General features: G+C 27.0%; 6 protein-coding genes across 6 annotated transcripts; 2 read left to right on the top strand and 4 right to left on the bottom strand.

Annotated features, from left to right (window-relative positions):
- Window positions 1–2496: 2496 nt before the first annotated feature.
- On the top strand, window positions 2497–4081 carry OCT59_010813 (uncharacterized protein). Its single transcript, XM_025310638.2, has 4 exons — window positions 2497–2572; window positions 2662–2728; window positions 2852–3331; window positions 3420–4081. The coding sequence occupies exons 2-4, from the start codon at window positions 2719–2721 to the stop codon at window positions 3500–3502; spliced, it is 573 nt and encodes a 190-aa protein (XP_025180388.2). The 5' UTR covers window positions 2497–2572; window positions 2662–2718; the 3' UTR covers window positions 3503–4081.
- A 63-nt stretch (window positions 4082–4144) lies between these two features.
- Window positions 4145–5008, bottom strand: OCT59_010812 (uncharacterized protein; the record flags this gene model as incomplete). The annotated part of the gene is made up of 5 exons (XM_066136116.1): window positions 4145–4287; window positions 4372–4390; window positions 4468–4608; window positions 4683–4732; window positions 4804–5008. The coding sequence occupies 5 exons, from the start codon at window positions 5006–5008 to the stop codon at window positions 4145–4147; spliced, it is 558 nt and encodes a 185-aa protein (XP_066000777.1).
- A 327-nt stretch (window positions 5009–5335) lies between these two features.
- OCT59_010811 (uncharacterized protein) lies at window positions 5336–6665 on the bottom strand. The gene is made up of 5 exons (XM_066136115.1): window positions 6598–6665; window positions 6372–6524; window positions 6021–6250; window positions 5669–5946; window positions 5336–5599 (listed from the first exon to the last, which is right to left on the bottom strand). Exons 1-4 carry the CDS (start codon window positions 6600–6602, stop codon window positions 5684–5686), a joined length of 651 nt encoding a protein of 216 aa, XP_066000776.1. The 5' UTR covers window positions 6603–6665; the 3' UTR covers window positions 5336–5599; window positions 5669–5683.
- Window positions 6666–7120: 455 nt separating this feature from the next.
- Window positions 7121–9025, top strand: OCT59_010810 (uncharacterized protein). Its single transcript, XM_025309242.2, has one exon. The coding sequence runs from the start codon at window positions 7286–7288 to the stop codon at window positions 8663–8665; it is 1380 nt and encodes a 459-aa protein (XP_025180390.1). The 5' UTR covers window positions 7121–7285; the 3' UTR covers window positions 8666–9025.
- OCT59_010809 (uncharacterized protein) lies at window positions 8739–10287 on the bottom strand. The gene is made up of 7 exons (XM_066136114.1): window positions 10085–10287; window positions 9856–9968; window positions 9584–9779; window positions 9262–9487; window positions 9075–9182; window positions 8927–8953; window positions 8739–8847 (listed from the first exon to the last, which is right to left on the bottom strand). The coding sequence occupies exons 1-7, from the start codon at window positions 10238–10240 to the stop codon at window positions 8780–8782; spliced, it is 894 nt and encodes a 297-aa protein (XP_066000775.1). The 5' UTR covers window positions 10241–10287; the 3' UTR covers window positions 8739–8779.
- Window positions 10288–10700: 413 nt separating this feature from the next.
- OCT59_010808 (uncharacterized protein) lies at window positions 10701–16183 on the bottom strand (the record flags this gene model as incomplete). The annotated part of the gene is made up of 7 exons (XM_066136113.1): window positions 10701–12444; window positions 12535–12673; window positions 12761–13470; window positions 13543–13685; window positions 13768–14178; window positions 14262–15471; window positions 15562–16183. 7 exons carry the CDS (start codon window positions 16181–16183, stop codon window positions 11174–11176), a joined length of 4506 nt encoding a protein of 1501 aa, XP_066000774.1. The 3' UTR covers window positions 10701–11173.
- Between the last annotated feature and the right edge of the window lie 504 nt (window positions 16184–16687).

Genomic DNA, 16687 nt, shown 5'->3' with positions numbered 1-16687 from the left:
CTCTCTAAGAACAAGTATATGCTTAACACAGAAAGTACTCTTATAACCTAAATTCTGCCTGACAGTATACATATGGGTTCTTTTTAGGATGACGAGTGGTTTAGATTTTATTAAATTACTTTATTTAGTTTATTTTCATTTGTATGATATATTATAAACACATTTATTCTAATAAAGATTTAAATATGCTGCAGTAAAAAAAAAAAAGTATTAATAAATGCAGTTTTTGAAAATTTTTTATTACAAATAAAATAAAACATAAAAAATAATGGATTTTAGCAATAAAAATACAGCTACTATTTTATAAAAGTTATATATCAATAAAAATTTTTTTTTAAAAAAAATTACATTCAATTCAGAATATAATAATTTGAATTAATATTATTACAATGTATGGAATCAGCCCAAATTATCATAAGTTCTGACCAATATATTTTGTTTTAAATTTGGGCTAGTTTAGGGATTGGAATCGAAAATTGAATCTTTTCAAGATTTTTCTTATAGACGACCAACCTGACTTTGAATCAGTTTTTAATTTTAGCAAAAATAATCAGCACTTGGCCGGTATGAAAAATTACTTTGGAAATAAGCTTAACTTACATGTAAAAAATTCTGAGAATCAATTCTCAAGAATTGATTTTACTATGTTTTGTCGATTTTCGATTAATCGATTCCAATCCCTAGGCTAATTATATGAAAATTATACAATTTCAAATACTTATAACTTTTTATATAAATCTTCTTTAAAAATCTGACTGGTAATTTAATAGAACTTATTTCAAAAAATAAAATTATCAGTTTATTTTTTCTAAATTGTATTTTTTTAAGAAGTTGAAAGATTTTTAAATGTTACATTTTTTATTGGCAAGTATAAACTTCTGGCACTGTAGTATAATAATTATTACCGTATATAGCAGGCCACAGTACCCCGGGTATCTTGCAAAAATCGGGGTTTGACCCTGTACCCCGCCCCGTACTAAACAAAGCCTAAAAATTCCATTTTTTGCGAATATCTCACGATCTACTAGTCCAATTTGAACGATCTTTTTTTATTTTGAAGAGCTCAATGAGAGCTATCAAACAAAAAAAAGATGGCTCAACTCTGATCACTAGATCACGAGTTAATTGTAAAATATCCCTCTGGGTACTATACAATTCTATGAAATTTTTCAAGGGGGGTACTATGCATAGGGGGGTACTATGGCCCACGATATACAGTAAATTTCTTTTTTTAATTATTATAGTTATATAAATATTAAAAGTGTAAAACTTTAAACATATATTTTATGATATCTATATTATAATACATTAAAATTTCAAGTATTATTATTATCTAAAGTATTAGTAAAATACTAGTATTTACTGTACTAAACTAGTAAATTTGGTTTAATCTTCATTTTTATTCTTATTATAATTGATATTTTTTTTTTTGAGTATATATTACAATTTATATAACATTACCTATTTGACTCCTAAAATATACCAAATAAATAAATAATATGTAATAAGTTATATAAACATTTGTGAATCATACAATATTAAGAATATAAATGGTTTCCATTTTCTTAGTTATGTATAGTTTTAAGTAATTGACAAAAATAAAATTTCTGCTACTTTTGTCCAAGTGTGTATGTACTTTGTTTGTGGAATTCTAAGTAAATTGCAAAAAATCAGATCTAATAAAAAGTTTTATTAGAAGTATTTGTAAAAATATAGTAAAAATCAGAAAAATTGATTTTGATTTTACATAGTTATATGATCAGATACAACAGTTTTTTCTTAAAAAATGTATATAAAAAAGAATACAATATAGTTTTTCTAATTATTTGAAAACTTCTAGCTTTAAATATAACTGTTATATTGAAATTTATGCTATTTTTTATTAGTTAATTCTAACAAAGTAATTTAGTCTATTAAATTAAGAGATTTGTTTTTAATATTTCCTATTTAAAATCTGAAATGCAGTAGGTATAATTTTCATATACAAAGGTTAAATTTTCATATATATTTTACATAGGTTTATATGAGGACCGGGAAAATTATATAAGAAAATCATTAAATGCGAACCATCTTATGATTGGTCAATTGGCTATTTATTCACTCCAAAAACAGAAAAAGGAAAGATCTCACTCAAATTTTCTTATTCTTGCGAACCAACACGTGACTTTTATTAATTATTTTTACGGTGACCTTTTTGAAAATTATATGTCATTTTTTGATTAACGCGCAGTTAAGGGCTATTTTTAGCTACGGGTGATTTAATCCAACCGAATTGCGGCCACCGGAAAAAAAGGTCCGAAAACATAAAGTAGCTGCGGAATTGTAAACATGTAAACATTAGGTATGAAATCTCCGGAATGTTAAATAATACAAGGATATCGGACAAATAAACGGTGATAAATTTTATTATTTATAAAATGTATCTTTAATACGGCGCTTACCAAATCAAGTCATAATTTGATTGTTGTGCTGCGGATCCGACAGTATTGGACCTTATGACCTACTATCTTGGTATGTGTCATACAACTAAAAACTAAAAATGAGATTTGTTTTCACGGGTATATAAATACAGGTTTAAATTTTCAAATTTATTTGCTAACCCGTTTTTCTTTTTCTTCATTTTTTTCCTCCTAACTTTTATTCCATTTAAAAATAAAAAAGGAGTCAAAAAAGCAGAATATTAGGGACAAATTAATTTGATTGAAGATCGAAAAAAAAATGTCGCAAGGTAACAATTTATTTTATCACATATTAATTATTTTTTTTTTTAATTTAATGATTGATAAAAAAGGTGATGTTTCGCTAACCTTTTTTTTAAAAAAAATTAAACTTTATCAAATAAATCTTCTAGATTATTATGGGCGAAATTCCCGGTTTACAAGTTCTTGGAACGTTGTAAATAATGATTTATATGATGATGACGACAATCGTTATAATCCTTCTTATGCAACTGAAACATGGAGCGTACTAGGTTCTCAAGATGTTAAAGATGATCAACTTTCAAGTTTACCGCAAAATAATCATAGTGGTTTTAATTATGGATCATCCACAGTTTCTACAATACAAGAAGAAAGAAATTCTACACAACCAATACCTGAACCAGAATTTCTTCCATCTATTTCTTCTTCAACAAAAGGGTTTATTGAAACTACCTTTAAATACGAACAACAAAATATCTTCGGCAGATCTAATGAATATGAAGATGAATGTGATGATGAATGTCCTCCTCCGTCAGATTCAGATATACAATCTTTCGACAATAATTCTCAATCTATTGTTAGCAATATCGTATCAACTAATTCGTCTTGGGACTTTGTACGGCGGTATTCGTGTGAGTATCAAACTTATTGAATAAGTTTTTATAATAAAAACAAGAAATTTAATAATTTAATAATTTTTTTCAAACTTTTGTTTTGTAGTTGCTGTTGTTATATTAGTAATTGGTCTTATCATTTATTACGCCAAAGATTTTCCCTTTGTAGAATTTTATAATATTTTTTAGATTTTACTCTTTTAAATATCTATTGAAATTTTCAACCCATTTTTTACTCCTTCATGTAAACTTATTTCTTTATTATATTCTTCTCGTAAAAATAGATATACCCTTATTTCTTCATTTAATGATTTGTTTATATAGATCCATTCTTTCGTTTTTTTTTCTATTTGCTTTATGTGAATAGTTACTCCCCCTTTTTAGTCCCTTTCTATAAATATCTATTTTTTTTTTATTATTATTTTTGAAATTAAATAAATTCTTCACTTCATTTTTCCTTTTTATCTATTAATAACGAAGTGCATTCTGTTCCTAATTAACTTGTCCGAAATCAAAATTACTAAACGCATATGATTATTCATTCGCTCATATTTTTTGATATTTACTCCTTTTTCGAGGAAACTCCCCTTAAAAATTTCAATTTACTCCACACCCCTTAAAAGCTGTCATAATTTTTTAATTTAAAAAAATTATTTTCAATTAATCTTTACGATTGAACCCTAAAATGGTCATATAATCGGTATTTACCGAAACTATTACTTTTTAGTAATTTGATTGTAAATAAAAATAAAATTAGTTATATTAAAAATTCACAGTAAAATAAGAATATAGATGATAATTTTTCTTCCCTAGTTCCAAGTATGTTTATTTTTAATTTTTACTATTAATAGACCAAAATACTGTAGCCTTTGCTACGGTGTCTAGTGCTTCATTTTTAAGAATTACTTCGCATTCTTTTTCTGTTTGTCCACTAATTTCTCCCAAGTTAAATTGACTAGTGGCTGTAATTAATCCTATTTACCATTAAATTAATTAATTAAACAATTAAGTAACTATTTTTTTTAATGTTTGAAAATTCGAATATAATTAATACTTACCTCTTGCTTTTTTAAAATACTAATTAAGAAAAATATATGGATATATTAAATTAAATTTATTAACAAAATTTTAAAAAATATTATATTCTTACTAACCTCCATATTAATCCTTGTTACAATTGCTCTATCCTTATCAGTTAACTTACTAAATACTGCCAATCCTCCTATAGTTTCAGCAAATGTACAAAGCGCTGCTGCGTGAATACTATTAAAAGGATTATGGATCCTCTTTTGTTCCTAAAAATCAAAACTTTTATGCTTTAATATACTAATAAACCAATAGAAAAGATATACTGTACATAAAAAAATACCTTTAAAACTCCTGAACAAAATCCTTTATCAAGAGTTGTAATCCGCATGTCTAAAAAATTTTTTTTATGATTATTGATAATAACAAAATCATTGACAATTAAAAAAAATTATTTCACTTACGAATACAAGAAGAAAAAGGATTAGCAAAAGAAAGTAAATAAGAATATATAAAAGGTCTAAACTTTCTTATAATAGGCTTATTTAAAGCATGCCATACTTTAACAGGATCACGTAGAGAAGCTATTTTACGTGATAAAAATATAGCTAAGGGAGCTAATATCATGAGTATGCCGCCTCCTAAAATGCTTAAATCTGTTATATCCATCGTTTAAAAAAAATAAAAAAAAATTGTGTAACTGGAAGCAAATGAAGCAAAGAAAAATTTTCAACAATTTTCAACAAAATAAGATGAATAGGTTTATTATATATATATAGATAGATATAAGGATTTATTGTATATATATAGATTATCGATGCATAATACAGATATTGTGGCATGTTACTAAAATCGTTTGTCAATTGAACCGCAAAACCGCAATAAGCCAATTATATTTTTTGCTGCTCAACCGGCTTGTAAAGACACGCTTAATGTAGGAATCTACGAGCATTTTCCGCTAAATACACTTTTCATATGAATTTTTCACAATATTTTTGGACAAGTTAAATAAACTCTGGGAGGTTGGTTCCAATGGTTAGTCTTGTATTTAATATTTCGCGTAATTCACGAATTAAAACAATATTTTACATTAATATCGCTCCAAAAACTAATTAAATATCTTAGTTGTATTTCAGTATTTATTCATCAAAGTAAAATAATTTCAGCTCCCAAAAAATACTTTCACAAAAATCAAAAGTACTTTGGTAAATTGCCGTTTGAGAGAGAAACAAGAAAGAAATAAGGAAAAAAACGCAATTCCTAAATAAATAATTTTTTAGTAAATCTTTTTTTTTTTATACATGAATTCAATTTCCTACTCATATTTACCTTTGATTGCCAAACTTAATACAAACGTTGAGGCTTACCCATAGTCGATTTGATATATAAACTTCTTACATTTTGCCAATTCTTCTTTAATAGGGAAACTAAGAAATTAATACTCAACATAATATTTGCAACTAATTCATCTTCACTCATTTTAACATGACCCACTGCAACACCAAGACACAAAACTTTTTTAAGTTGAAATTTGATTGTTGATCTCAATTCATCAGCTTTAGCATTCAAATCGTCATTATGAGTTACGGGAGTAGGGAATTTACCCGCTAGATTACGAGAGGGGAAAAAAATAAAATTAAACACAACCTTGGTTTATTAAGCTCGTCTTAATGAAACATACCTTTATGCAAACCAGGCCCTAATAATCTAGGAATTTGTTTAATTAAAGACTCACTAGCTAAAAATGCATCGTATTTTTTAGCGAGTTTCTTAATAAGTTTTTTATTTTTATTAAGTTTTTTAAGATCTTCAACACTCATAAACTCAATTCCAATTTCTTTAGCTCTATCACAATCATGAGCATCTCCGAGAATAGCTACTGACATCTTTGGACGAGGGACATTGGGAAGTCTTGAAAATTATTCAAAAAAAAAAATTAATTAAAATCAAAAGATTTCTTTCTTTCTTTTTTTAATTAATAAATGGATAAAACGGATATAATTATTTGACGTAAGCCTCCCATAAAACTTACTTGACGGTTCCGCTAAAACGTTTATCTCTTTGAGGATCATAATTTTTTAAACCAACTTGTAATTCAATGGTCTCAGTAAACTTACGATTCTTTTCTTGTGATTCTTTTAAAACAGTCCTAATTGACTCTCTCACGGCTGGCACTTGAATTTTACTATTAAAAAGAATTCAAATTATCATTGTTTGTTAAATAAATGTAGATAAAAAAGATATACATTTCTACATACCTCATTATGATGAATTCGATGTACCACTTAAATAAAGTAGATGGAAAGAAGAGGAAGAACTTTTTTTTTTAATCAGTCAAATTTATTTGCAGTGGCTGATGATAGCAACTGAGCCACAGTCAAGCCACACAACCCGTTTTCACATGTCTAATTCCGTAAAATATTTTTAATTTTTTGGCAAAATCTCATTTAAGTTACATAGGAAACAAAAATCTTGGTATTAAGCGAATCAAATGAAATCTTATTTTCAGCACCAACTGGGGTGTTTGCAGACAAAGTTAAATTGTGCATGTTGTACGTATTGTAAGAAAATTCTTACATCCTCTTTCATTGTGATTGATTTGATCTTACGATAACTTTATATGTGGAGATTGGAAGATTACGGAATATTTTAGGCCGAGGAAAATCTGAAAATCTGCGCACGTTTTACAACTGATATTATATAGATAGTCAAAATCTAATCTGAGATAACCATGTTAGAAATAAATACTCCCGTTTTTTTCGGTTTCGTTTTTTTTTCTCTCTCCTTTATTTCATGATTATTGTATTACTTCAAAATAAAAAAAATTATTTTGCGCGTTTTTTTTTTCAAAATCATTTGTTTTACGCGATTTTTGGATGAAGTTATATTAATATAATATTGTAATAATCGTCGAATCGTCACACACAGCCACATTAAATTGACACGATGGCACCTCCACATGCCGAAACAATTACACCTCAAAGTAATTATATTAGCCAAGAAGATTTTGAAAAACGCGTACAAAATGGGCAAATACTTATAATCTATAATAACAAAGTTTATAAATTGAATAAATGGATAAAATATCACCCAGGAGGAGAACTTGCAATCCGTCATATGATTGGTAAAGACGCTACAGACGAGATAAACGTTTTTCATCCTGAATATGTTTTTAAGAAGAAGATTAACACTTTTTATATCGGAGAATATGAAGAAAATACTAACCTGAAAGAAGAAAAATTATCAGAACAAAAGTTAATATCTCAAACTTATCGTAGATATTATTTAAAGCTTCATGAACTAGGATTATACGAATGCAATTATTGGAATTATTTTTATGAAAGTATTCGTTATATTTTCCTGATAATTTCAGCTTGGATATTGGTTATTTATGGAACTCAAGTCTGGCAATATTTGTTAAGTGCATTTTTCCTTGGATTATTTTGGCATCAACTCGCGTTCACAGCTCATGATGCTGGTCATAATGGAATTACTCATAATTTACTTGTAGATAATCTTATTGGAATATTTATTGCAGATTTTATGGGAGGATTAAGTATTGGATGGTGGAAAAGAAATCATTATGTTCATCACATTGTAACAAATGATCCTGAACATGATCCTGATATTCAACATTTACCATTTTTTGCCGTTACAACAAAATTTTTTAATAATTTATATTCAAGTTTTTATAAAAGAACTTTGTATTTTGATACACCAGCAAGATTTTTTGTAAAATTTCAACATTATTTATATTATCCAGTATTGTGTTTTGGTAGATTTAATCTTTATGCATTATCAATTAATTTTTTATTTAATGAAGAAAATGTAGCTTTTCGTAGGTTAGAAATAAGTGGTATGATATTTTTTTGGTGTTGGTATACTTATTTATTATCATTATTACCATCAATATCGACAATTGTATTATATATCCTAATTTCTCATATGGTTACAATGATTTTGCATGTACAAATTACATTATCACATTTTGGAATGTCAACGGAAGATTATGGACCTTTAGAATCTTTTCCAAAAAAGATGTTGCGTACTACAATGGACGTTGATTGTCCTTGGTGGATGGATTGGTTTCATGGTGGTTTGCAATTTCAAGCTATTCATCATTTATTTCCAAGAGTTCCCAGGCATAATCTTAGAGATTGTCAACGTTTAGTTAACGAATTTTGTAAAGAAGTAGGATTAGAATATCATTTATATGGTTTTATTAAAGGAAATGGGATCGTACTTGGAGCTCTTCGTGATGTTGCAAATCAAGCTGAATTATTAAGTAAAGTAGTTAAATCTCATAATGATAAACATTTACATTAGATGATTTCATTCCAACTTTGTTAAAATAATTGTAGTTTGATGATATACATGATATTTAGATTTTATTTAATTATATTTATTTATTTATATTTTTTATTTAATATAGTTTGTAAATTATTTTTCACGAATATGTTCTCCTGTTGCAATTACCTTAATCTGATCACCAACATTAAGGGTCATTCCTAAAGTATATAGAGAAGGAAAAAAAAATTTAGCAACATAAATTTGGATATATCAAGAAATAAGATATAAATTTATTACCGGATTTATTATGTATAACATTCATTCCTATATATATATATATATATATATATTATATATATTATAAAGATCAAAATAAATAATTATCCTTCATATATGAGATAATGATATAATAAAAGCAATTGACGTTAATAGTTACGAAATTTACCGAAACAAGCCTTATACTTTGCACCTGGATCAACTCTACGATAAGATTGTAAAGTCTTTAAAGGGTCCAATCCTTCTTTTATACCAGTTTCAGGATTAACTGTGGTCACTAAAAATTTAAGTGTTTAGCAAAAAAATTATAATCTTTTCCTTATAATTTTTAATATAAATATATTGTATATACATACTGACACAACGAGTACTTCTAGCAACTACAAAAAATAAATTGTCATCTGCATCTTCTCCCATAATGATTTTTTTCCATGTATCTTCTTCAAAAGGTTTATTACATCCTTTTATCACAATATTTGGTCTAAAATTACGAAAAGTAACTGGTAATGATAATCTATTATTAAGATCTGATAGAGATTCTTCACTTATAATTAAAAATGGATAACCATCTGAAAATGCTGTCTTAAAAGAAAGAAAAAAAAAATTAATAATAAAAGAAATTAGTTAAAGAAATAATCGAAATATATATATAAATAAAAAGTTTTTTTTTTTTTTTACCTCTGGTTGTTTCAAAAGCTCATTTTTTGGAGGAAGATTTTTTTCAATTATTCTTAAATCTTCAATTGATTTGTGTACAATTTTTGATTCAAAACCTAAATAATCAGATATCCATTTCGATGATTCTTTACCACAATCATATGCCATTATAATTTCATCACATATTGTAACCGAAAGTTTAATCCCATTTCCTTTACTAAAAAAAAAAAAAAATTTCATTATTATAATTTTCATCATCAATTACATATTATTATTATCATTATACAAATTACTTTGGTAATAATGGTAATTTTAATTCTTGATCATTTTCAGGATTTGTTAATATTACTGAACCACCGTTATCATCATCATCATTTTCATGAATTGTGGGTGAAACAAGTGCAAGCTTAAAAAAAAAAAAAATAATTTTTTTATTTTTAATCTTTTTTTAATCTTGTTTTTTTTTTATACATAATTTTTTTTTTTTTTTTAAATATATATATATATATAAAAAAAAAAAACCTTTGAATGTTCGCGTTGAGTTATAGCATGATTTTGATCATCAACTATCATCCAAAATCTATCAAATTTAAATCCATAATTATTTATCTTCCATGAATCCACTTTAATTCCTTTACAAGACTTCACAGGATAAATATAAATACTCGAAATATTCATTTTTTTTTTTTCTAAAGTGAGAATTAGGGGGAAATAAAATTTTCAACAATTTTTTTTTGATTATCCATGTAAGTTTCTTTTTCTGATTTACCCGATACATGTACATAATGGACTGTACATTTATGCATGTAGTCCCGTATCACGTATTTTTTTTTTCCCTTCTTAAAATATGCATTTAACTTGAATTGATAAATTGATAAAAAGAAAAAAAATAAAAAAAATAAATATAGATCATATAGATCATGATTAAAAACGATTTAGTAAATGATAATTGATAAATGATAAATGATAATTGATAATTGATAAATAATTGATAATTGATTAAATGATTAATATTTTCCAATTTCGAAAAAAAAATTATCTAAATTTAGTATGAATGAATATTTGATTTGTAAAATAGTTTACTCTCGAAAGTCCCATTCTTTCATTGATTGGAACTTAATAATATTAAATAATATTTGATAAATGATTTATAATGAATCTAATAAATTTTTTTTTTAATTAACAATTTTTTTTTTTCAAACAAAAAAAAAATTACAAAAATACTCCTACTTTTTGTTGAAATAATATTATTATTCAACACTACTCTTATTTTAACTCGATCTATTAAAAAATTTCAAATAGAAAAAAAAAAGTAATTTGTTATGTTATATATATATAAAAAAAAATATATAATAATAATAAAAAAAAAATTTACTCGTCCCGCCAAAAAAATACTGTATTATCTATATTAAAACTAATATACAACCAAGAAAAAAATACATAAAAAACCAAAAAAATTTCCTCGATGAATACAAATAACTATTATTTTTCTTTATTTTAAATTCTATACAGAACCGTCATTAATGAGGAGTAGGGTTCACAGTTTTTAAACAAAAGTTTTTAAACCCGAACATATAAAAATAAAAGAATTGTTCCTAATTGTCTTTTCATTTACGAAGAATCATAACCATTTTGATCCCGTAAATGAGCTTCTTCGAAATTACCTGGAAAATTACTATTATTATTATCACTACTATAACTAAAATTATTATTATTATTAGATCTCGGTATTATATTTTGTTGATAATCTATTTCAGTCGGAGTTGAAGCATATGCATCCGTTGTGAGTGTTGAACTACTATTGGTTGAATCGGGAGGAGAAGAATAGTTACTTAACGGAGGAGGTACCTTTAAAGAATCTGAAGTAGGAGCTCTCGTCTTTACGCCGGGTCCTGTATTTCTTTTACCACCAGTTCTTAATACTGGATTTAATGGAGATGGTGTATAATATGAAGATTTTTCACTTCCTGGTCTTGAATTTGAATATCCTTCTTCTGAACTTAACGGAGCCGATGAAATATGTTGTTGTATTGAACTTATTGAACCTCTAGTCTTATATTGTTTTTCGCGTTCCCATTCTGCCCATCGTTTCATTACAATCTGAGTACTATCAAATTCTCCTTCTTTACGCGAATGATCCTTTCCAGCTTCTTCACCTTCAACTTTACGTGTTTGTCCCCATGAGAAATCATCAAAATGCCAATAAGCATATACTGGTAATACAAAATTCCATATTGGTAACGAGAATAAATAAATTAACATCCATCCAACATATACAATTTTACGTGTTGTCAATAAAATTAAAATTGCCGGTAAACCCAATACAACACCTAAAAGTGCGAGTGGAAGATATGGTACGGGTTTTTTTACAAATGATATTATGATAAGATATAAAGTAAATGTTATAGCAGCTGGTAATACTACTGTACCAACCAATTCCATAAATATAACGAATTGCATTGAAAAACAAAAAGTTCCACATAAATCTGGGATTAATACTAATTCTAATAAGTTGTGTACGGTAGAATTGATCCATCTACGTCTTTGCGATCTAAGTACCCTAAATGTATCAGGTACAATCGTTTTACATACTGCTTGTGGAACAAATACCATTTTTCTTTTTGGGAATGTTCGAAGCATTAATGTTGATAAATATCGATCTTCTCCTAATAATAATAGATTTTTCTTATGGAGTGTATCAACTATATTTTCAGAATACTGTTCAACAATATCAGGATTGGCAAGAATTGGTACCCAATATCCATTAGGCCCTTTTGGTGCTTTAATACGATACATACAAAAGCATCCCGGTAAACATGTTACACCACCAAAAATCGATTCAAATGCTTTTTGCATATGATGAGAAATATAATATTCAAAAACTAAAAATAAAAATAAATAAACAAATAAATCAATCAAACATTTAAAATTTATTTACGCATACTATTTCCGGAAAAAAAAAAATGCCTTACCTTGAATCGCAGTAACCCAACTATCTTTCTTGTTGGCAATTTTTGTTTCACCACAAAGACCCATAATAGAAGAATCACGTGACATACACGCAACCATTCTTGTTACCGAATCAGAATAAATTTTTGTATCGGCATCAACCTGACAAAAAAAAAAAAAAAAAAGACTTAAGTAAAAATTTAATTTAAATTTATAAATATTATTATTATTATTTAAAAAAATATTTACCATAAGAACGATTTCAAAATGATCGGGAGTAACACCAGTAACGGTTCGAATTGAATTAAAGAATTCATATTCAAGAGGTGTCATTCTTTCATCAAACATAACTTTTTGTAAGAAACTCATCAAAATCATTTGAGAGTCACGTTTTCCGCGATTACCCGGTTTTTTTTCATCTTGTTCATCAGGACCTCCACATTTTACAATAGTTACTATTGGAATCTTAAGAACTTTATTATGATCATGTTGATCTCTACATTTATAATAACCAGCATATACTTTAGCCATGTTATGCCGTTTTTTTCCATCAGCAATAGCAACATAAGAATGTGCTATTACATCATCTCTAGGTACAACAAATTCATGCATCAAAGACAGACAAATATCGGGGGTTGATAAATCATTACCAGAACCAAAAATTACACCATCGGCAATAATCATAATAAGTTTATGTGAAGTTGGATAATCAGTTCTTGCTAAAGAATTGAGAGTTGTCTTTATTCCTTGCAAACCTTCGGAATAACAAGTAACTAACATGATTGTGTGTAATAATGGAAAATTAAACCGGGTTTCATTGACAGGATTTAAACTTTGTATTTGGCCATAAGACGAAGATGATGTTGAAGACATGGAATTCGCTCGACTATTATTATTTTCATTAATAATAGATGAAGGTCGACTTGTTCTTGCGGATCCGTTCGAGTCTTTCACCATAGCTGTGGTATAACTATTAGTTGATATTGGTCTTACAAGTGAACTAGTCGAGCTGTTGTTAAAATTCTTCTCACCAGATTGAGCTGAATACATCCTACTACCAGTTCGACCATCTTGTCTTCTTCGGTCAACAAATGGAGCTGATCCAGGTGGAGGAAGTGTTGAAAATCTTGATTTATTTAAATTAAATAACTTGAACGATGAACTACTTGAATCTCTATAAAAAAATAAATAATTAAATAATTAAATAAATATAAACAAACAAACAAACAAACAAACAAATATTATTAAAATCGTACCTTGAATTAAAATGATTATTTTCATTTGACCAACGTTCAATATCTTTTTCCCGTTTAGAAATATCATCAGCAGTTTCTTCACGGAAACTACCAAGACGCCAACTTAAAATCCAACCAAATAAAACGGCCAAAAAGAATCTAACTAAAACTACGCCGACGATTACAATAAAGCTGACATACGTAACCACATCAGTGATAAGACAACTGATGGATATCTCATCAATAACACCGACTTTAATAATCTCTTCCATACATTTTGCTAAATTGAGTTTTTCATTATCTGAGTGTAAATAATGAGTAATATCACGACCATGGAATACATCATTATCATCATTTATTAATTTGATCAGTGTATCAGGTAAATCAATATTTGGATCCTTCCATAGGAAACGATCTAAATCAAGAACTTGACTATCAAAAAAGAAAAAAAAACCCCCCGATTAATATTATAAAAAAAAAAAGTTAAATAATAATAATATAATAAAAATAAATACCCGTTGTATACAACATATTTGTTATCAGGATTATCTACGTCACTCCATTCAAAATAAGTTTGACCTACTACCTTAAATTTACTGAGAGCGTCAACTCGTTCACTAGGATTTACATGACATCCTCCATTTTGAGGATTTGCAGTTGGATTTGGGTCATCATTTTCATGTATAACTACGCAAGGAAAATATTTTAATACTGAACCATCAGCATTTGTAACTTTGGGAATAAGCACATTTTTACATTCAAAATTGACAGATTGAAATAAGAATGATAAATCGGATCGACCAAATCCATTAACAGGATTAGCAAGATCTGAATCTTTAACATATGGTGGTACTACAGGATGTGGAAAACTACTTAAATCATAAACTTTTCCTAATATCGTAGCTTGATTCAATGACATATGACCAAACTGAATTCCTTCCAAAGGTGCTTTTCTACAAACAGTAGTCTCAAAACCAAAAGTCAAGAAACCAACAACAATACAAAGAATAAAAATGATAAAGACCAAAGCCATCTTTTCTCTCCAAGCTTGTTGAACTAATCTATCATGCATACCGAAACATGATAATAAAGAAGGAGGAGCCCAAAAAGTGACAATACGAGAAAATAAAATCCAACAAGAAGGACATTGACATTTATACCATTTTCTTTTTCTTGGAGGATCTTTCATTGAATTTCTTCTAGCAATTGACATAGTACTTTTACGTCTATCATCACCTCCATTACCATTACCAGAGAATACACTAAATCTTGATTCTTCATCACTTCCATCATACATTTGCCTTGTTGACATAGCACCTCTGCTAATACGACGATTATAATTATTATTACGTGCACGTTCAGGTCTAACAAGAGATTTTTGACGACGTGGAAGATTTGATGAAGGATTTTCATTATCATTATAACTTCTCATAATAGAAGGCATTCTAAGTAAACTTTTTGAAGGACTTTTTGGTCTTTCAGTAGGAAATGAATCATCATCATTATTATTAGATAATGGAACTGAAGATTCTTCAGCATGAGGACGTGGTCTATGACTCTTTGTACGAGATAATTTTGGATTCTTTTTATCATTTAATACATTCATTTCCACATTATCATGATTATTTTGATCAAAATTAATATTTTTATGATCATTACTAGAACGAAGTTTAGAAACAGATTTTTCCGAAGAATCCTTTTGATTAGTTGAAGATGGCAATTGTTCTAAAAAAAATAATAATAATAATAATAATAAAATGATTTAATTAATGATATAATTAATGATTTTAATGATTTTTAAAATAAAACACTTACCAGGAACAGATTCAGCCATTGAAATAACAGACATTCTTGATTTATAATCATTACGATTATTACTACTTGAAGGAGTATAAACATTTTGAAAAAAATCGGATACCTCACCACTTTCATCACCATCATCATCATCATTATTATGATTAACAACTTTATCACCTTCATTATTAATATTCACTGTATCATTAGTAAATTGTTGATTTTTATCATTAATAATCTCATTATTAGGTTTATTATGTTGCAAATGTTGATATTGTTGATATTTTTGAATTTGTTGACGTTGTTGTTGTTCCAATTGATGATTCCATATTATCTTTTTTTGTTGATTTTGTTGATTTGAATCTCTTCGTTCAAATGCCCTTGAATTAGCATTATTATTATAATAATCTTTTGGATTATAAGAAGGATTGGAATTATCATCAAATGGGTTAGAATTCATTGAACGATGTGAAGGACTTGAAGGAGAAGTTGGACGAGAAGATGGAGGAGAAGTAGCATTTTTATGTTGTTGTTGTTGTTGTTGATATCTCCTTTGTTGTAATTGTGAATTTTGGGAGATGGATGGATTATCTCTATTTACATTATTATTTAAAGTTTGTGGTGATGGACGATTTCTAGACATTTTTTTATATTATTATTATTATTATTTTTATTAATATACTTTTTTTTAAAAAAGTTCATAAAGTTTCTTGAAGAATGTTATCTGTTATTTAGCATCAAGAATGAATTTTGACCAAAATAATAGTTAAGAGAACAACTATTATGAATAAATACGACTTTAATTATATATATATATAAATAAAATATATATATAATTACTTCAAAGAAGTTTTTTTTTATTTAAATACAAAATTTTGAAACTCGTTCGTTTTTTTTTTTCAACGTGAAATTCGCCGAGAGTTCAAGGAAAAAAAAAATAAAAAAAAAAGATAATAATATAAATATATATATTATTATTATTATTATTATTATTATTATTATTTTGTGTAGAGTCGGACGTGCAGGAAGGTAGTCACCAACAAAAAAGGGGAGGGGAAGAAAATATGTGAGATTTTTTTTTTATCCGGTAAAATAGATGTAACTTTTTTCTAATAATAAAAAAAAAAACCAACTTTGTCAAATTATA

This window comes from Rhizophagus irregularis, chromosome 19, assembly GCF_026210795.1.
Source record: "Rhizophagus irregularis chromosome 19, complete sequence".
NCBI lineage: Eukaryota > Fungi > Glomeromycota > Glomeromycetes > Glomerales > Glomeraceae > Rhizophagus > Rhizophagus irregularis.
This window is presented reverse-complemented; position numbering and strand designations above follow the sequence as displayed.